General features: G+C 35.8%; 1 protein-coding gene across 2 annotated transcripts; it reads right to left on the minus strand.

The window, feature by feature from the left end:
* Nucleotides 1–308: 308 nt before the first annotated feature.
* EHHADH (enoyl-CoA hydratase and 3-hydroxyacyl CoA dehydrogenase) lies at nucleotides 309–21,003 on the minus strand. Of its 2 annotated transcripts, XR_015749451.1 has the most exons (8): nucleotides 20,779–20,968; nucleotides 17,056–17,159; nucleotides 15,143–15,318; nucleotides 13,919–14,030; nucleotides 12,523–12,627; nucleotides 7,786–8,127; nucleotides 1,482–2,835; nucleotides 828–1,009 (listed from the first exon to the last, which is right to left on the minus strand). XR_015749451.1 is itself a non-coding variant. In XM_026688392.2 (7 exons), exons 1-7 carry the CDS (start codon nucleotides 20,850–20,852, stop codon nucleotides 1,565–1,567), a joined length of 2,184 nt encoding a protein of 727 aa, XP_026544177.2. In that variant the 5' UTR covers nucleotides 20,853–21,003; the 3' UTR covers nucleotides 309–1,564. The 2 variants fall into 2 exon arrangements, 1 of the variants encoding a protein (XP_026544177.2); XM_026688392.2 differs by having other exon boundaries at nucleotides 309–2,835; nucleotides 20,779–21,003.
* Between the last annotated feature and the right edge of the window lie 473 nt (nucleotides 21,004–21,476).

Consider the following 21,476-nt stretch of genomic DNA (forward strand, 5'->3'; position numbering starts at 1 on the left):
AAATGTTTCAAAATGTTAGCGTGGTGGTTCTGGATATCAGCACTTTTTAATTTGCTGGATTCTAAAAATAGCAAGTTTGGGGGGAAAAACTTTATAAATTGCAAAGTCTTGCCATTATTAATTAAACAATAAATATTCTTGTTTTCTTCTGTGTCACATAATTATTCTTTTTATCACCTTTTTTAATATCTTCCCTTGCATTGCATGTCCTAGAACCAATAGAATACTTGTAGCAGCCTTCTCCAAGCTAACTCTCTTCAGATATTCACAAATTAAGGAGTTAGAAAATTAACATTTTTTGTAGCGCATTAACTTGAGGAAGACACGTTTATTTCCATGACCAAAAAAAAACCCTTAACAAGTTGATAAGCTTGAAAAATCATACAATTTCACAAATCTTACTTAGAATTTTAGGGCAGCTTTCCCCAACCTGGTATTTTCCAGATGTGTCAGAATATTCAATCATTTTCAGGAATCACAGCAGCACTTATAAGAATTGTCTTCTCCAATTCTTGTTTAGCCTAAGGTTGGACTGAAACACAGCAACCGGTTCGATGGAACAGGGCAGATTCCTAGCTGAGGATAGACACATACTTAGACCTTTTCAGTCCATTACCTTTCCTGCTATAGCAGACTGGATGGTGCCAAGTTTGAGAAACTTGCTTTACTACCTAATTTAATAGTGGAAGCATACAAAGATTTAACAGTTATTTGTTTTAACTTTAAAAAAAACCAGAATTCAGAAGTCCCATTTCGTAAAAACAGTGGCTTGGGAGACTGAGGTGAAGCAAAAGCAAAGAATATACTCAGCCCAGGAATGTATTTACTTCTAGAATAGTATGCATCTTTCAGATCAAAGTTTTTTTCTTCTTTTTGCAAGATGTTTGGTCAAGTATATTCAAAGACAGGGCAGCTTAATACTAGCATGTGCTTTCAAGCAAGTGGTATGATAAAAGGCACTCTGTGAGCAACAGTTTATCACTTGGAAATAGAGAATGTGGGCTCATTTCTGAAACGAGAAAAGACAGTGATATTGTTTTATAGCATCCTGTGTTTTATATTAAGGCCTAAAAACAATCAGTTAAAAAATCTGAACAGAAAAAAGGCTGTTTATATTGAATAACTTGTGTGTAGAAAAAATATTCTATGTTTTATTTTCCTATCAGCTCTCATTCTATCTGATAAAAGAGAATTTGCTTTGTAAATTTCTTTAGAAGAAGAAAAGGATTTAACTGAACTTATCGTAGGTTATATTCTGCCATTTACTGAAAGGTTGCCAGGGTATGGTGAAAGTATCCTTTCTCCCAATCATCTACACGATCATCCAGGCTTCCATTAAATGCTAAGGAATATTAGAAAGCATTGCTCCCATTGGGTCTCCCTTAGATGCATGGGCTTCACAATGATGGAAAACAGTGCAAACAGTAGCACCCCATTTATAACAACAAGAGAGCTTAAAAATGACCAGTGAGAACATTTACCTGCATCTCAAAGCTTTTTTAGAATAAGGAGGAAAAGAAAACCCTCCCACTTGCATGTAAAGATGAATTTCAGGAAACATTAACTATAACTTGCTTTGCTGGGATCTCACAAGTGATGCCCAGTTCTTCAATGGAGGGCTACCAAGAGTGACGAGTTTCTGCAGAAAGGGACTGGGTTGCAGTTTAGGTATGTCAGGATTAGCCTCAGCATATTTTTGCAGTTTTGTTAGAATCTTAGGCAGCCCAATCTCAGAAGCATAGAACATTGGACCACCCTTATGTCTGGGCCACCCATAACCATTGATATAGATGGTATCAATGGCTTCTGGGCAAGATGCTATTCCTTCAGATAATATTTGGAAACCCTCATTGACAAGTGAATACAGACAACGTTCCAAGATCTCCTCTTGGGTAATGGTGCGAATTGTAATGTTGTGAGCATTCCTATAATTTTGAAGGAAATCGTGAAACCAGGGATCAAACTTGGCTGTCTTTCCCCCAGGTTTATCATATAGGTACCAGCCCTTTCCAGTTTTCTGACCATATCTCCCCTTCTCACATAGGATATCAGGAAGAGGACTATATCGTCTACCATCTCGTTGGCGGGGAGGTGTTCCAAGAGGTAGGTTGGCTCCTGTCAGGCCCTGCCCTATTCTAGATTTCCAGCCCACATCAAGCCCAGCAAGATCAGCTACTTTGAAAGGACCCAGTTTGAAACCAAATTCCTCCATAATTTTGTCCATCTCCTCTGGAGTACTGCCTTCTTCTAAGAGGAAATATGTTTGTTCATTATAAGGAATGAGTAGCCGGTTACCAACAAAGCCAAAACAATTTTCTACTACAACACCACATTTGTCCATAATTTTGGCCAGGTTCATAACTGTAGCAATAACAGTAGGAGATGTGTGCTGTCCATGAATGATCTCTATTAATTTCATTACATGTGCTGGTGAAAAGAAATGAGTACCAATGACTTGCTGGGGACGGTTAGTAATAGAAGCAATCTCATCTATATCCTGGCAAGAAGTATTAGTGCCCCAAATGGTTCCTGGCTTGCAGACTTCTGATAATTTATAGAATATTTCTTTTTTCAGAACCATATCCTCAAATACAGCCTCAATAACTAGATCTACATCTTTTAGTGCACCAAAATCCAGAGTGAAGTGAAGTAATTTAGATTTATGGATATCCAGTATTTTGTCCTTCAGTTGCATTCTTAAAGCATTGCGTTCCAAAGAAGCTTTGATAGCTTTCTTTGCTATTTCAAGATGCTTCTTATCCTTCTCCAGAGCCACAACAGGAATTTTAGCCTTCACCAGAGATATCACAATGCCTTGGCCCATTGTCCCCAAACCTTTTGGATGAAAGAGAGAGAAAGAAGAAGCAATTATTAGAACATTCTGGCTAATGTTTATTAAACTGATTTAATATAATGTAGGCAAATTTTTCACTCCTCAGTTAACTCTGATATTAAAGCAGAGAGAATATTAATACTATACATGTAAGAAAAGCCAGATTGTTCTAAGATCTCCAAAGTTTTTAAACAGGCAATATAATTTAGAATTTTGATGATATTTGAGCATACTAGCAAAATGGCAATTTGGGGTGATTTGTACCTTCTCAAAAATAAAGTTATTGGAATATGATCAATTACAAACCTTGAGTAAAAACATCCAGTTCTATTAATCCCGTTTATCTTTGTCCTTGTTCAGGGTAAGTAGCTGACTTCTAAATCAGGCATCCCCAACTCCCGGGCCAGGGCCATTAATGGGCCGTGGCCCATTTAGAACTGGGCCATGTAAGCGCTGGCTGGTGCATGCTTGTGTGCAGTTCAAGTTGTGTGAGCACCCGGCCGAGCTGGGTATACATATGTGAGCACACCAACCTGTTGCTTGCACGAGCCAGTTCTCCTCTCCTTCCTGCCAGGCCACCAAGCCATAAAGATTGGGGAACACTGTTCTAAATAATGCATTGTACTTCAGTCTCTCATTATTTTTATTTTCTAAGAAAGTTGATTTAGGGTTCTTAGAAATTCATATTATGAAACAGTGTGCAGCTTCTCATTACATTAAAGGTGTTTTTTAATGTAAAAAAAATCAAGGGGACAAAACGACTGGCAGGCACCAAGAACAGTAGGTTTTGGTGACTACATTGGAGTTCCATATAGGGAACTTCATCCCCTAGCAAAGACTATTGTTTGAATGATTGATTTCACACAAGTACACAGAACTGGTCTTTCCCAATGTATATTCCAGCTGTATAGATACCAACACCAAAATTCTCAGCCAGCATCGCCATTGCAAAGAATTCTGTGAACTGAATTCTGGGTATCTGGAGCAGCCTGAGGCTAAGCAAAGCATCACCAAAGCATGTATCACAAATTATAATCCAGAAAGCTGGGTTTGCAGAATATGCTAAATGAGCCATATAATAAATTTATTTGAAATGTCAATATAATTAATAGTCATTTCCATCCATTTCTATACTTTGGTTACAAACAGATTGTACCTGTTTAGGTTTTGCTTAACATCGTATACGAACCCAGCACTTATGGGTCATTCAACAAACCATGATTTGAATGCAACATAGCTTATTGTGAGGTTTGAGCCCATTTATTTATTGCTGGTTAGAAATTTTTTTCTTATATCATTTTTTTCAAAACCCATGTGACCTTTTAGAAGAATGTCTTTCTTCCAAAAACTCAGAGGCCCCTAAATAGCTGGAGGAGGAATTGTAATTGGGAAAATATAAATGGAGAAAAGGTTGAGTCCTGTTTCCCCAGAACTTAATCCCAGCCTGAATCATTGATTTCCATGGAAACGATCACATTTTAAAACATGCACACACATACATACATACCCCCTTTTTATGGATCTTCTACCTTAAATCTAATTTCATCTTTAGTGGGGACAGAAAAGCATTTTTTCTTGAAACAATTTCTTGCCTACTTGTATGCTGAGAAAAGTATTTATGCAGAAGTTGAAAGAACCCAATTCCAGTTCTTTAAAAAATTGTAAGCACCAATGCATATTAATATTAGTACATGGTTAAGTTAAACACTAGCAAATGAAATTTATATTTGGCATACGTAACATACACAGTTTTATGAGCTAGTACTGGGTTACTGCATGCTTACTTATTACAACAAAACATCAATGTGTTGCGTAGCCAAGCACCAGAAATGCTCATGCAGCAATCAATTTACCAACATGTATTTTACCAATGCCCCCGAAGCTTATCTGATTCTATTAGTCTGAAGCAATATATCAGGCTTGTATCAACACAAAGTGATCCATGCTCTTCAGTAATTACAGAAAGCTTATTGTGGACATTTCAGGAGGCGTAAAATATACTCACTGTAATTGTTCAAAGTATTAATGTTTATCTACATTCTTTATCTACATTTTCTGTTAATAATATGCTGAGAGGCTTCCAAACATGAGCACAGATTTGGTTAGACATCAGTGTTTATTTATTCTAAAAGATGTACATGGCCGTTTTTCTTAAAGCAGAACTCTCCCAGATACTTCTACATTATGGCCCCTAGAATTAGTATTAAATTCCTTGTTCCTCAGAAACAAGTTTTAAGCTGACTCATAGTCATTCTTGCTGCTGCAGACCTTAAATACAATGAACAATAGGCAGTTAGTACATTTCCAGCTGATGAGTTGACAATGTAAAAAAACCAGCAGTCAACAAGCTTCTCCCAGCCATGGTTTGCTTTGTTAAATTATCTCAATGTTCAAAGTCAATGTACTATAAAGTGCCAGTCCACTAAGCAAGGCATACATTTTGTAAAAGTGTTCTTAGTTTGATATAGGACCCTCACTAGCTCTGCTACATTCCACATACTAACCTGCTCTTAGCTTGATATTAGACCTTCTACTGTTATGACACAGGTCCTCAAGGCAAGGTAGGTATCTAGAGAGTCCTTTATTGCTCTAAGTAAATGTTCCAACAAGTGGCCCTCCAATGACTCGTAAGGCTCCAACCCATGCTATCCTGCAGGCAGCCACCCTCAGTCCCCCAAACAACAGCCCATATGTAACAAAGAAAGTCCACAGAGTAGGAGCATGCTCACAGGGCAAGGTCCAGGGTCCCAAATCCAATCCATCCAGCTAGGTGAGTCCCTGAGGCAAACTATTGTCTTCAAGGCAAAGTCAAGGTACAAGACAAAAAGCAGTTTTCAAGGCAAAAGGAAGGCAAAAGGAAGTCTTCAAGGCAAGGCAAGGTACAAGACAAAAGGAAGTCTTCAAGGCAAGGCAAGGCAAAAGGCACAAGTTCAAGCCAGGGGAATGTAAGCCAAAACAAACAATTATTCCTCGCAAAGACTCCCCATAGCTTCTTCTTGAGTCAATCCACTCCAGGTGTTCCTTGTGAGGAGGGGTAGGATGACCTCCTCCTGAGTAGCCTCACAGCCCTTCTTTGAGCTTGCCTACTTTCCGCTCTCCATGCCCTTGGATCAAATAGGGGAGGCAGCTGTTCCTCATCAGAGGGGCTGCTGCCTATCAGCACCACCGCCTATCAGTAGCCAATCCTCTCCTTTGTCTATGAGGGCAGGTAGCTCTTCCTTTGGTTGGCCACCTCTCTCAATGCCTGAGGCACCTGAGACAGCATCCTCCTCAGCCCCTGGCCTCTCCAAATATTCCAAGAGAGATGTGCCATCCCCAATGGATGGCCTGGTTCCAACTCCTCCTCCTCTTCCTCTGAACCGGGCTCCAATGGGGCCATGACATCTACTAGCTCTGCTTCATTCTACATAGTAACCTGGAAAAAGTTTAACCTATATCTGTGCTTCTTTAACATAGTAATTTCCGCATATTCATCACTTGTGACTTTCTGTGAAATTCATAAAGAAGACGCTTCCTTCTGCATGGTAAAGGAAATTAGGCTCATGCACATTATGTGTGCATATATGGAGCAAAATAATGATATTCCACATGTACTGAGTTTTAGACTCCATGATACTTCACACAAATGTCAGTTCTCCAATAAGTCATAGCAACTTAAAAAGGTTCAAGGTTGCAAGCAGATTTAATTTGCCACTTTTTTTTTACCTAAAGGGATATCAGTCATGCAGAGAGCATAATTAAGGCTGCAAAGTGGCAGAGGGAAAAAGACAGATGAAGACTGGTCCCTCAAGGCTGCTTCCTGCTCAGGTGAGCTTCAGAGAGTTCAGTGTGCACACGCTGCAGCAAACCACATCTTGTACATAGTAGTCAGACTGTGGGGCGGAAGGAGTGGGGAGGACAGTGAAAGTATAACGGTGACTGTCACTCTCTTAAAATCAAAGAGGGCACTGCCAAGGACTGGGCTACTCAGGGAAGAGTTTCCCACTGAGTATAAACCAATCAATATGCAAAGCAACAAAGAGCTTTTGAAGAAACTGTACAGTACATCAAAGAGAGGGTTTTTTTTAATTTTAATGCCTTTATAAAAAATTAATGAGTGCATTATCTTCCTGGGGATAGGCAAGGAGAAATGGAAGCAGTGGATCATTACAATGAAAATTAAAACTTCTTAAAAGGCAAGTGTCAACACAACATTTTGAGATTAATGATTAAATATGTGAATTAAAGGAAGAAAACAATTTTTCTCTTTGCTAATTCCCTCTAGAGAGAATCTACCCAGGGTGGCAGGAGGGAAAGCGGAACAATCTCTATTATTGCAGTGACAAAACTGCGTAATATAAATTGCAAATTCTTTCATTGCTGCATATCACCAAAATGTTCATTCTTCATCAACAGCTATTTTTTATTTAAAAGCAATAAAATACAGAAGGGATTTAGTATGTCACCAACTACCTTTTCTGCCTTTTCAATGGGAGATTTAAAAGAAAAGATTTACTTGTTTACAGCCCTATTTTGGGTTTGCATGATACAATGGACACTACAGTAACCAATCACATGTATTCCAGAATGTTGTATGCACTCAGTCTGTTTGTTTAGTGTATTGTTTAGTATGTGATCTCAGAAAACTGCATCAATTGATCCATCTTTAATTAATTATAATTATGTATTGATGAAAATAGAATCATGATCTTTCCTGTAACTGTATTATGTTTGAGGCTACAGCTTCTGAGATGTATCTCTGGGAAAGGAAAATGACTGTAAGAGGAATTAACAATCTAGCTCTGCATTTTATCTATTGAAATTGAGCAATGCTTAAAATACGAACTAGGTCCCTTAAAGTAACTATGCAATGCTTGCATAGTCTTTTTCATGTTTTCTGCATAAAATGTTTCTTTTCCCCAACAAAAACAACAGTTGAACTTTGAATAATTCAAAGATGTTCACAAACTTACCTATCACAGCTGCTTTCCGGATTGGTTGAGGGGGTGCAGTCTTCCAGGATGCCCCATTGGGCAGCATCCATTTTTCTGAAATTCTTTGGGCAAAGAAAGCATACTGCAAGGCTTTAGCCTGGCCTGAAGTGGAAAGGAGGAGAAAAAACTCCCTTTCCTTGCGAATTCCTTCTTCAAAGGGCAAGTACACAGAAGCTTCCACAGCTCGAAAGCACATTTCGGGTGCTAGGCACCCTGCAGCCTGTTTCTTCACCTTCAAGAGTGCCTCATACAGAATAGCTTCCATGTTAGGGAGTTTGGGAGTTTGTTTCAGAGAGAGTCTGCGAGGTCCCAATGGCTGACCTAGAGAGGGCAAACAAATAATCTCATAAAACAGGCTAGCTTATCAGTTTATCAGTTTCTTTTTCTTTGTACAAGAAAATCAATAACAACGTAAATGTTTTGTGGCCCATTCTTAAATATATTTAATATCACTGTATACAGTAGTAATATCTATTGTGATGTGAAGTATGCATGCGCAGTGTTGTGATAAGGGTATTTGGTGAAGTTTACTTTAAGTAGGTGGGAAAGGATTGCAGTATACAGGTAGTCCTTAACTTTCAGTTGGTTGCTTAGCGACCATTTGAGGTTACAACAGAAACTTTGAAAAAGGTACTTACAAACCAAATTCAAGGTTCTGATGGCTGCCCCTACCATGGTCATGTGATTGCACTTTTGGGTGCTCGGCAAAGCCCCGCATTTATGGCTGTTTGCAGCATCCTGCAGTCACTTGACCACAATTTATATTCTTTTTGCCAGAAACGGGCATTTACTTCCAGTTTTTGATAAAAAAATGCCCATTGCAGACAATGGGTTTGTTGAACGACCATACCAAGGCATTCTCTTAACAACCATATATTCACTTAGCAAAAAAAATGTTGTAAAATCAGGTCTGAAATTTTGGGCTCATTTATGGTATAACGTGGTAAATTAAGAACTACTTGTACTGTTTAATGGCATGTGTATTTATTTGGAAATGCAAATAATTCCTGCTAAGCACATTGGTAATTTAGATCAGCATTAATGCAAAGAATTCAATTTGTATAGTAATCTAGTCCTCCGTCTGGCCTCCCGAAACCACTTTTCCTTATCTTCAACCCAAATTAGAGCTATGAAATAAGTTGCTCTTCAAAGAATACTGAGAGTTGCTGAGCATTTTTAATTATAAAAATGATTTAATGGCATTTATTCATAGAAAGAGTACTTTAGAATATGTAGTAATTTAAATTTAAAAGAATTGTGCCTTTCATGTTTGCTGAGAACTTTAAAACATTATTTCAGTAGAGACTGCCTTTTGTATAAAAGGAAAACAGTGTAAACAAAACTACTTCATATGTTTTAATTATCTTAAAATTTAAACCATAGCTAATAAATATTAAAATAATGTAATAAGTTATTTTCCTGTATCAGTTTGGAAAAAAGTATTACCGTGCTTATGTTCTATAGAACAAGACACCCTGAAAGATGTGTGTGTGTCTTGAAAGATGTTAAATATTTTTTCTGGAGTTTTCCTATTTTTGAGACTGACTTCAAACAAGATGTTCAGAGAAAAAAGTTTCTTATATGATTTGAGAATCATAGAATTTATGGGATTTAAATTACAATCTATGCCTATTTGTAGAAGCCATATGGCAGGTAACCATTTTATAGTCTGTGGCAATCAGATAGACAAGCCACATTTCCCTATCTCCTCATTCCTAAAGCACCATCGGTAAAGCAGAAAACTAATGCCAGCAAAATGTGCCTTTCTAGAAGTACTTTCCTTCTTAGATGTGGGTACATTTCTGTATAAAGACCATGTGTCAGCTTGTTGTGACCCTGTGATATCAGATGTGTTTAACGTTGAACTATATTCATTTTTGGTCCATCTGCAGGGCATTTGAAAACTGTTTTCCCCCATTAGCAGGAACGCTTGTGTTGCCCTGCAGCCCTGTTGCTACGATTTCTCTCTTTTAAAGGAAGAGGCAGCTTAAAGCATTTTCTCTTGCTCTAATGAAATCCCTGTGAGCTAATTTTATTTTATTTTTGTATACAAGATAAAAGCGTACAAGATGAAATAAAGATATGGATAGTGCGTGGGCCAACAATTTATAGTATTTGATTACTTTTTCATATGGAGTAGGGGACGAGTGGACTTGCTTCTGGTGAGGCAGTGTACTCTGTTCCTTTTACTCACTATTTCATTTGCTGGCAGGTTTGGAAATGATTGCTAATTATCTGCAAATAGCTTTTATAGAATGAAAATGGTATGAAGCATTAAGGAAATATTGCTAATAGAGGTAAGACTTGAAACATTCCTGGTTTGACAGGATTATTTTTTGTATGTCACTCTCTTCTATCAAGAAGTATAGAACAGCTATAGTATTAACAAGAAGCCAGCCATTGTCCAGATTTTATTTAACAATGGCATAGCAGTTGCCTTCCTGGAACTTAAGCTGCAATCATTGCTTCCATGAACACTGAGAATGACTGCAGAAAGCGACATTATTTGTCAAAGTTTGGCGCCATCATGTGGACAAACTGCAGAGTGTGTTGAGAAAAGCAACTGATGTAAAACATCCACTCAGGTCAAACATTTTTTATTTGTTCACAACTGAGTTAAAATAATATTTCCTGAAATACAAATTGCATTTGAGAAATCTGTATTTTCGTGCATCTGAGTTAATCCCCAGAGCAACCCAATATGTATTTTTGAGAAGAAATGCCAACTGACTAAAACCCAGTAAATATAGATAATATCATTACTTCCATGTGTTTACAAGCTAACTGGTTAAATGTGGAAACTTGACTATATGAAGTATATGTCATTAATCACTGTCTTCTTCAGAGAAACAGTGAAAAACATGGGAATTTTATGGGTATGTGGGAAAATACAGTTTCTAGAGCTAGCTTTTTTTCTTGATACTTAAGAAAAACATATTGACTAAACTAGTGCTTTGTTATTCAAAAGTTAAGTTCCTTTTGGTGTCTCAACTTCTACAAAGTGTCCATTAGGTTGCTTCTGTTTTACAAAATAATTATTTCATTTAAACTTGTGGTACAATTTAGTCATTCAAAATGTCCACAAGACCAAGGAATCAATTCCACAAGAACATTAAAGCTACTTTTATAAAAATTGGCTATAACAGAATCTTGCAAGTCTGATGTATGTATCTCATCCCCTTTCTCAAAGTTCAATGAATTAGGGAGGAATCTGACTGACCATTTCTGAATACAGTAGAACCTCTGGTCACAAACGCTTCTGACCACGACTGAATCGAGTTCCGACCAAAAAATTCACATTTTTTTCCCCCACAGCTGATTTCCCCTTCCGCGCCATTGTTTTTGTAAGTGCCAAATTTCCAAAATTAGGTTTGGGTCACAACCAAATCGGGTTGTGACCAAAGTTATGGAACGAATTATGATCGTGACCAGAGGTTCTACTGTATGCTCATTCCAGACTTTAAAAATGCTATAGCCCCTTACACTTAAGCAAAGATCATACAAATTCATGTCAAGATTATCTTCCTTCCTCTCTCCAAATTGTAATACACATAGTCCTTGGCTTACAATGACAACTGAGCCCAAAAAGTCTATTGCCCAAGTGAGATATCTGTTAAGTGAGTTTTGCCTCATTTTACAACTTTTCTTGCCACATTTATTAAGAAAATCACTGCAGTTGTTAAATTAGTAACACAATTGTTACTAATCTAGCTTCCCCATTGACTTTGCTTGTCAAAAGGTCACAAAAGGTGATCACATGACTTTGAGACACTGCAACCATCATAAATATGAAACAGTTGCCAAGGGATCAAATTTTTATCACATGATTATGAGGTTGCTGCAGCAGATGTAAGTGTGAAAAACACTTTTTAAAGTGCCATTGTAACTTCAAATTGTCACTAAATGAATGGTTGTAAGTTGAGGACCACTTGTATATATAACTATAAATACAACTAAGTTTTGACTGGTCTTACAATTCATAGCCACCTGCATATGAACCAACTATAATTTTACTATTTCTTAAGAATAAAGACAGACCTGAATGAGCTGAATTCCTGATGTTGCTCAGTGTATGTTGTATCATATTGAGCAATTGTGTTGGGAGAAATTTCCATGACTGAACTGCATAAAGAACACAATGTTCTGTTCCCATGTTGTCTCATTATGATTTTATATCACTGTATGTTAATTGTCTAACTGCCAAGAAGGAATTATGCAAGCAGAAATTTCTAGAAACAGATTTGCAAATTATGAAGGTAGAAAACAAACACTTTAAAATGGTCATTTCATACTTTGTAGACCTGTTATTTGTGAATGCTCTTATAAAACGATTGCCTATTCACAAAGTGGGTGTCGTGACAGGTATAGTGAATTATAAAACACAAATTTATCAAAAAGCTATCAGCCAACAAATGATAAGATAGCCAGATAACCAGATAGATAGATAGGTAGGTAGAAAAATATATAGATAGAGACAGACAGACTGACAGATCGACAGACAATAAATCTGATTTTCAATTATAATATATATGGCTATTTATTTAACTTTTCCTCTGCTTGACCCCCAACTCCTATGGCAGTACACTACAATTTTTAATTTAAAAACCTTGCACCAACCAATAGTAATATCAGCTAAATAATTCTTTCCACTGGTTGGTATTTTCTTTTGGGAATTTGTTGTATTACATTTTGCTCAGTACAACTGAATGTTCTTACCCAATATTCTTTGTGCTAACTTTATAGCTGCTTCAACTGGATTTTCTTCAACAATCTCATCTAAGATCTCCAGTTTCAATGCTTCAGTAGCTGGTACATGTTTACCTAACAAAAATAAATATTACTTTTTAATTTAGGGTTCTCTTAAATTCCATCTGCTCCTTGGGAGTTTCAAAGTATGTTATTGGTAGACTATTTTGAGCATAGACCAGCGGTCTCCAAACTTGACAACTTTAAGATATGTGTACTTCAACTCCCAGAATTCTTAAGCCAGCCATGGGAAATTCTGGGATTTGAAGTCCACAACTCTTAAATTTGACAATTTTTGAAACCCCAGTACTAGACAAAATTGGTAAATCTTTTATTCCACAATCAGTTGTTAGAAAAGCATGCTAAAATAATAAAGGGAAATCCACTAACATCATTAGCAGAAAGGGGTCAGCAAGGCAGTACTGCCTACTGAACTGTAAGGCACAAGTGGCCTATATAGGTACCTTCTATAGCACAGCAGCCAGTTAGAGAATAAGGATGCTTGTCATCTGATTATTGGGCTGATGTGCTGAAACATTAGAATTGATAACTAACAAATCAGTAGGGATCAGGTGACAGAAAAATCAAACAGAACCCTATAAAATAATTGGCTTTGGCCTAGGTTCTAGTTTTCAATGTCACTCAGGGATTAGCTAAATGGCTTTGATTGTTCATACAATTAACATCACACTGAACTTCAGATCACAAAACTGGTGGTCTTAAGTGTCACAAATAAGCTGTCATGGGTACAAACTTTTTAATATAAACTATTAAATAAATATTTAAGTTTTAAAATAAAATATTATAATCAATATAAGGCCAAAGCAGTACCAAAGTTTTTAAAATAATATCCAAGAAATTCACTGTTTCACCTTGCTTTTTTGAATGTTGTGAGACAGAATACAGTGATGATGTAACAGAATAGTGCTAAATCTAGAAACATTCAGAAATCATGTATTTGCATGAGAAGCACAATATCCTTCAAAATAAAGTGGAAAGCCAAACCTAATTTGGAATAACAGAACTCCCAAAATACTGCATATTTTTCAGTCTTCTCTGTAGGATTGTATATAAAAGTAATATTCCCAAAATTAGCTGAATTTCCTCTATCAACACACTCATTTTCAGGTGCACATCTTAGGGAAAAGTCCATCTAAAGTGCTGCTAATTTCTAGCTGCTACCTAAGATTTGCTAGGTAATATTTCAGATGATGAATCTAACAAATCCAGAAAGTATAAAACATTTTTTTACTGTAGTCATGCTATCCTATATTTCTAGAAGGTATTACATAAAAACTGCAACATATGCAAATATGCTATAATATTTGCACACGGCATATGTGTATTCACAGATGAAAGAATTTACCTGTGATGATCATATCAAGTGCAGCTGGTACTCCAATCAATCGTGGAAGCCGTTGAGTCCCACCAGCTCCAGGAAGTAAACCTATTGTGACTTCTGGAAAACTAACTTGAGCCTGGAGTGAGAATGAAATATTTCTAAATATTTACAATATATAGAACATATAGCATCTTCTCCTCTAACTTTTTTTAAAATGCTCTATATAAGCCTGTAAGTGGATAATATGCGTAATGTTGAAAAAGATGAACTAATCTGGAGAAAAGTTGTATTTCAAAATCCTGGATTCTCTATTCCTCTTCTAAATTTAAAGTTATATTTATAGTTGTTGTATCATCAGGCAAACTTTGATTCCTGGATCAGTAATACAATCTTACTTATCAAAGTGGGTTTCCTCTGTAAAATAATTTTATTAAATTTTACAAAGCATAAACATAAAAAAATAACTTAAACTATCAATCAAAAGAAACGATGAAGAATAAAAACAGAATAGAGATAGAAATGTAAAAAAGTATAAATAAAAAGAAAGGAAAACACAAATATATTCAAAGAATAAAAAATATTTTCCCCTTTTAAAATTGTAATAATTATCAAATCCATATGTCAAAAATTGATTTTTCTCCATCACCTACAAAATTTCCACAAAAGACTTAGAACTGTAGATGAATTCCTTCAGTGATTCCATCTCTGTCAACTTTATTAACCATTCCTCTATTACTGGCATCATAGGTGCTTCCAGTGCTGAGTATACAAAAGTCATGCTGCTATAGGTATTATCATATATAACAATAAGTAAAGTACTTTTTTAGCACTGTTGTAATTGCAAATGGTAGTTAAATGAGGCAGTTGCTAAATTTGGGCCTGTATTGTTCTATAATAAGTATCCATTGCCTTGATTACATATTATTCATTTTATAAGGTATTTTTTATTCAATTGGAATTATTAATCTTATTTAAATAGCTTCCACAGTAAATTACAATGATACCATGCACACAATGGCACAATTGTGCAAATACCACAATAAAGTAATTGCAGCAGGAAATATGATACATGTGTCACCATTCCCCTGCCTCAAGTGTACATAATCTTCAGTTTTTTTATGTTGCTTTCTAGGATTGATATCTTTAAATTTTTAATAGAACATTTTATAATTCATAGGTATTTGGTTGGGAGAGATACATAGACATCAGGGGACTCTAGATGATAATGATACTTTAAAGACATCTTACCTTCATGTTTGCAATCCTATAATGACAGCCCAGTGCCAACTCCAGGCCTCCTCCGAAAGCTATGTCTTCAATAGCAGCCACAAATGGTTTTTCACTCTTCTCTATAAAAGCAACTACAGACTCCATATTTAGGGTATCTTTATGAGTACCAACAGAGAATCCTCTGATATCAGCACCTAAAAAAATTGAACCAAATTCTGAGAATCCATGATTGCTTTAAATAACCACCCCATTAAAACCTTGTGCTAATTAGCATAAAACCAAAATGTACTGAAGATTGACATACTTCAAATAGGAAAGGTAACCTTGGTTTAATTCAAGATTTTGGTTAGTATTAGACTCTCTGCTTATAAAAATCAATGGAATACAAGCAGGAGCATTTTTGCCTGCTTGCAAAGTATTTCATGTTTCCCCTAAATCTGCTATGAAAATTTGAGGAGAGAGCAAAGTGCTCAAGAAAAGATTGGGGTTCATTGAGACAAAATTGCTCAAACTTAATGAAAAGAAGGACCAGGAGTGACATGATAGCAGTGTTCCGATATCTCAGAGATTGCCACAAAGAAGAAGGAGTCAAGCTATTTTCCAACGCACCTGTTGGAGGACAAGAAGCAATGGAGGGAAACTAATCAAGGAGAGAAGCAACCTAGAATTAAGGAGATATTTTATGACAGAACAATTAATAACTGGAACAACTTCAATGCTCCAATACTGGAAGTTTTTAAGAAGAGATTGGACAACCATTTGTCTGAAATGGTAAAGGGTTTCTTGGCTATGCAGAGGTTTGGACTAGAAGACCTCCAAAGTCCCTTCCAACTCTCTTGTCCTATTCTATTCTATTCTATTCTATTCTATTCTATTCTATTCTATTCTATTCTATTCTATTCTATTCTATTCTATTCTATTCTATTCTATTATTATCTGAAGGATAATCTGAAGGATAATCCTTCAGATTATCCTGATGGAAGACTCCTGCTGGCTGAGGAATGCTAAATAGATTTCACAATGTGCCAAAGGTTCTTTTTCAAGCAGCAACTGGACTTTCTTGTTTTTATTTGAATATTTCTTTGAATTCAAAGAAAAACAAGAAAGTCCAGTTGCCTTTGAAAAAGCACCTTTGGGACAACTATGACCTGGATGACTGAGAATCTCCATAAACTTTTAGATTCTACAATCTATGTATATCTATGAGTATAAAATTACTTCCTGGAAACTTTTGAGGATAGATAAAACCATTATAACATAATGGCTATCATGATGGTATTACAGATTTCTCATAATCTTCTTGTTGAATCATAGAGAAATCTACAAGTGGGGCAGGATAATGCTAATGGTATAAGTCTCATTGCAGGACTGTTTTTGGGATTCTCTTGAGTGATTTGTCCACCCCTCTTTCTATGTCCAATCTGGGTATCTCTCAATTTTAAGAGAAGCTTATGGGAAAATATCAGGCAGAAATAGCCCTAGAGGGGAGGGAAATAGATTTGTCATATTTGTACAATAAGTTAAATTCTGTACAACTCAACTCAAACAAATATAAAAAATAACCTCAGCAGTGTATAATATATGTCATTTTTTGCAGTGTGAAAAAGCAGGACTTTGAGAAAAAATGTGGGAAGGCTTAGAATGGAAGTGAAAGTTGACTTAAAATGAGAAAATAAAGGGTGAGCTTTTTGTAGACAGCAACTCACCCATGGTAAGAAGAAATCTGAGAAGGATTTTGAGTAATTGAAAGAGATGTTAAATGTGGCTAAGAAATTCTTCTGCTAATTTTCAAGGACTGACATTAGAATATCTTACTGAAATCTATGTAATTCTTGCTTTTGGGATCTTGTACAGTTAATCAACATTTTTACCCAATAAATGTATGAATATAGCTCCTGAACAAAAAAACGAATTGAATCAAAAGTTCTTACCTGCACTGAATTTCCCATTTGCTCCACAAATCACAACAGCTTTCACAGTGGGGTCAATATTTGCACGATTTACTTCTTGTTTTAAAGCCCGTAATGTCACATCGCTAAAATCAATCATTTACAGTGTAAGAAAAAAGATACATCTGCCTGAGTATCAATATAAAAGAAAGAATTCTTCAAGTAATAATTCAAGTAGTCTGATATACAAGACAAAATATTTATGATTTATTTCAGTAACAATAATCTGCTTGAAAGGTTAATTAATATTCATAAACATTCATTCAGAAGTAATACCATAGTTTGACTTCTTTAAAATGACTTAATGTGTCTATGTTAAAACAAATCTGGACAACTAGACTGCAGCAAAGGAATAAAGCAAACAATAATTTCTTGCTGCCATTTAGTAGTCATCCAGATTTTTGACATGTATATCTAATAAGTATAGTTTAAATCTTGGGTACATGAGCTCCCATTTCATGTGTACACTATCTATACAATGGCCTCTTACACAGTTCATCATAATATGGTAATAATATATTTATTTTCAATTGTGAGAATTGTAGTAATATCTCTGTCATTTTCTATTTACTTCATTTATCAAGGTCAAGAATTACTGCAATATATTCTTTGATAAATATTGCAACCTGAAAAATTATAACAATTGTTTTATTTATCTCTCCCTGCCCGTTTCAAACCTATCCCTGCATTCTGATAAGGTCTTTCTTCTGTGTGGCTTAGATTTCTCTTTGCCTTTTTGTGTTTTTAAAATAATTCATAAATCTGACACATTGTTAATACACGAAGATTGAGAAGATTAAAATTGCCACTAGAGGTAGCTATAATACTACCAAGAATTTATCATATATTAAATGAAAGAATTGAATGATTTTTTCTCTCATTTCCAGGATTAATGGAAATTGAAGGCGACCTCATAATCCAGGTGTTTGATGCATGAAAGATAACTATTGTTCACCACATGTTGCAATGCCTTTTTCACTGCCTAGCTTGTGCCATTTGAGTTGGCAGAAAACTGCACCAGCATATTTTATTAGCTGTCTGCATTTGTGATTCCTTAAATGTCTTTATTGCTTGTATTTTAATTCACTGCAGTTACCTGACTTCCATAACAAAATCTAACAAAACTCGAAATTGCATTTGGGCAGTATTGAAATAAGGAAGAAACCCCTATTTTAATACAGGTACGCTTAAGGATAATTTAAGCCAGATTTATACATAGGGTAGGGACACGATGAAGGGGGTAGGGACACGATGAAGGAACATGAACATAGAAGAAACAATATATTTCTAGACCTGTTTGTGGGTCACTGCAAGTATACAATCCACAACATCAATTAAGCTGTAGTACACAGGATTCCTAAACTATAATTTATTATGGCCTAATTTATTATTCATGCCTTTTTTCAGGGCCCTGGAGACTAAAACTGGAATTCAATTTTCATCTTGTCCACACTAAGTTTGATACCAACTTAATTATTTGTAATCTTTTAAAAAGCAAAAGAAAATCAAGAGGCCAAGTAAAGATGATTGGGATATCAGCTATTAATTATGAAACTTTGACAAGCTTTAATATGCTATATATGCCATCTGACTCTAGAGGTAATTAAATTAATTAAATTAAATAAAGTTAATTAATTAAAAATAAAAACAGTTCATTTAATAATATATAGTAATTGGGCATTTCATAATGTGATTACTTTTCTGAGTCAGCTGAATAAAATCCAAAGTCCTAAAAACACCAAGGTTTATATATTAACCAGACCTCTTTCCATGATAGATTTTCCCCTGCATAACCATTATTGTCATTATAACATTACTATGTATTCTGAAAGCAGAATTTATATAAATTACCTCATTTTAAATATAATTATTTTCCACATATTACTTTATCAAGAAAAAATTGAAAGGCATTATTCTTCTTTTTAAAATTTATATTAGTCTGTACCAATGAATTAAGTTTATTGTTTTTTGTTTCTTAAACAGTAGAATATCCAGAGGTGGTATTCAGCAGATTCTGAACAGTTCTGGAGAACCAGCAGTGGAAATCTTGAGTAGTTCAGAAAACCGGCAAATGCCACCTCTGACTGGCCCCGCCCCCATCTCTTCTCTGCCTCCCAAGTCCCAGCTGATCGGCTGGGTCTTCTTTTGTTGGCCTGCACAGGAAAATGGAGCTGGAAAGCAAGTTAGTGGGGTGGGAAGGGAAGGGAGATTTTACAGTATCCTTCCCCTGGAGTGAGGTGGGAATGGAGATTTTTTATCCTTCCCCTGCCACACCCACCAAGACATGTCCACAGAACCAGTAGTAAAAATGTTTGAATCCCACCATTGAGAATATCAACAGTAGATAAATTTGTTGGAACTGGGCAAAATAGAAATTCATTTTTGCATATCTATCGGATCACATTCCAGATTTAAAACCAAGCAATGTACAGAATTTTCTTAAAATAAAATTATACAGTATTATACACACACACACACACACACACAGTATGATATATATATATATATATATGTAGTACAATATATATGTCCCACAAGATGTTATTATGTAAAAATGTATGGATGAACTAATAGTTTTCTTTCAAAGCTTGTTTGTAGTTTGAACTATTTTTGGTGACAGGGGCTAAGTTCAGTGGAGCTCATTCTTACTTCTGAGGTTGTGCATAGGGTGCTGTGTAATCCTATGTTTGGATAACAACATTTTAAGAAACAATTTTCAGAAAAATGAGATAAAAGGCAATTGAATAGATACGGATTTAAAAAGAATTATAACTTCTAGGTAGGAACTGTTGGAGATCAGCATCCCCCCCCCCCCCACATTCACAGGTAAAATCCATGGAATAATTGCTGCCCTTATCTAGTTAGAATTTAGTTTTTGATGATTAGTTGATTAATAATTTACTTGAAGTATATTTTTTCTGGGCATCTAAATTAGTTTACATTGGCTGAAGAATCTTAAGTAGGTGGGCCATAACATATACTGTTTTCAATGTTGTTGATGCCCTATTTAAAGTTCAAAATCACTGTGCAGCAATGGGTGTGAAACTTTGATGTTCTTTCCCATGGTCTTATTTTGGCCTTTGTTTTAAGACTTGTTCTAGACTCTTCAGGGAAAAACACAGACTTGGTTTAAGGATTTACTTACAGGTAGTATGTTTGCTTCCAGTACACTTTTCCTCATCACATCCAGTGTGCAGCACAGCTTGAATGGTTAGTACTTGGATGTTAGTCCAAAACAAAACAAAACAAAAATACCTGGGCTATAGGCTAGAAGAAGCAAACATTTCTGCACAGTGACCAAGTAAATTACACTGCTGTGTCAATGTAAATCACCAGGAACCAAGCTTGACTGGAAGAAACTTAACACAAAGATAATAAGACAAGCAGTAAAGATGGCTCCTATGCGGAATAAATCTAGTTGAATCCAAATATGCAAAAGTACTAGTCACCTGGACAATATTCCTTTGCATACTTCTATCATAAACAACAGCAAATTGAATGACACATAGCACTATTGGTTCATTGGAGAAAACACTGAAAATCCATCCCAAACCACAGCTGGGTGATACTTTATTAAAACCCATAAAACTAACTCAAAAGTGTGTGTCACTTTCTCGAGAACTCTTCCTGGACAGGATTAATCGCTTCCTATTACACAGATATGGGACTAAACTGGTAACTTTTCCAGTCTTTCCCCATAGTTACCTGATTGTGTTGAGCGGAGGATTACACATTCGAATCACTGCCACTTCAGAAGCTCCCCGCATATATTCAGCCATAACCTTCCTTAGATTGTTGCCAAACAGCAACAACGAATGCTGCAAACTTATTTGGGCAATAAGGGGGAGAGCCAGGGAAAGCAAGACCCACACAATTTGGACGGAATCCAGCTGGAGATGGGCGTTGCTGTTTTAGAGCCGCGCGCGCATTAAGAGGGAGGTTCCAACTGGAGCAGGAAATCCTGGCCGAAGGCAAGTCTATGTTTAAGAGCAGTCTAAATTCTCTGGAGTCGATTTAACGCGAAAATTATTTATTTTAAATTAAGGCGGCAGCTTCTTTTTTTACACCGGGACCGCTTTCCAGCAAAGAGATCTATCGAAAGAACAGTAATGGGGACTGAAAAATTACAAGATCACATGTCTTTTCCATTAAAGTCAATGCAAAATACATATAAATAAGACATGGGATGGGATGATGTATCATATGGGTATTTCTATTGTAAATGTCTTCGTATGCCTTTTTTATTTAAAAAGATTTTCTTGGATTTTTTTGGTGTGATTTTGTGATTTCGGATAATGGTGAACAGCTTAGATTTACTGCTTGTATATGCCTAAATAAACGGAATAAATGGAAATAAAATAGTAATAGTGATATCTTCTTTAATATGTTTATTCTTTCGTTTT

This window comes from Notechis scutatus, chromosome 4 (genome assembly GCF_049901735.1).
Source record: "Notechis scutatus isolate UNSWTSFEM ecotype Mainland chromosome 4, rNotScu1.2, whole genome shotgun sequence".
In the NCBI taxonomy this organism is placed as follows: domain Eukaryota; kingdom Metazoa; phylum Chordata; class Lepidosauria; order Squamata; family Elapidae; genus Notechis; species Notechis scutatus.

Bases quoted from the DNA above. Each gene is read 5' to 3' on its own strand.
- EHHADH (XM_026688392.2), bottom strand. From the start codon at position 20,852: ATGGCTGAATATATGCGGGGAGCTTCTGAAGTGGCAGTGATTCGAATG. The intron at 12,628-13,918 runs GTAAATTCTTTC...TATTTTTGTTAG, and splicing joins ACTTGATATGATCATCACAG to GTAAACATGTACCAGCTACT. The intron at 8,128-12,522 runs GTAAGAACATTC...TGCCCTCTCTAG, and splicing joins GTTAGCACAAAGAATATTGG to GTCAGCCATTGGGACCTCGC.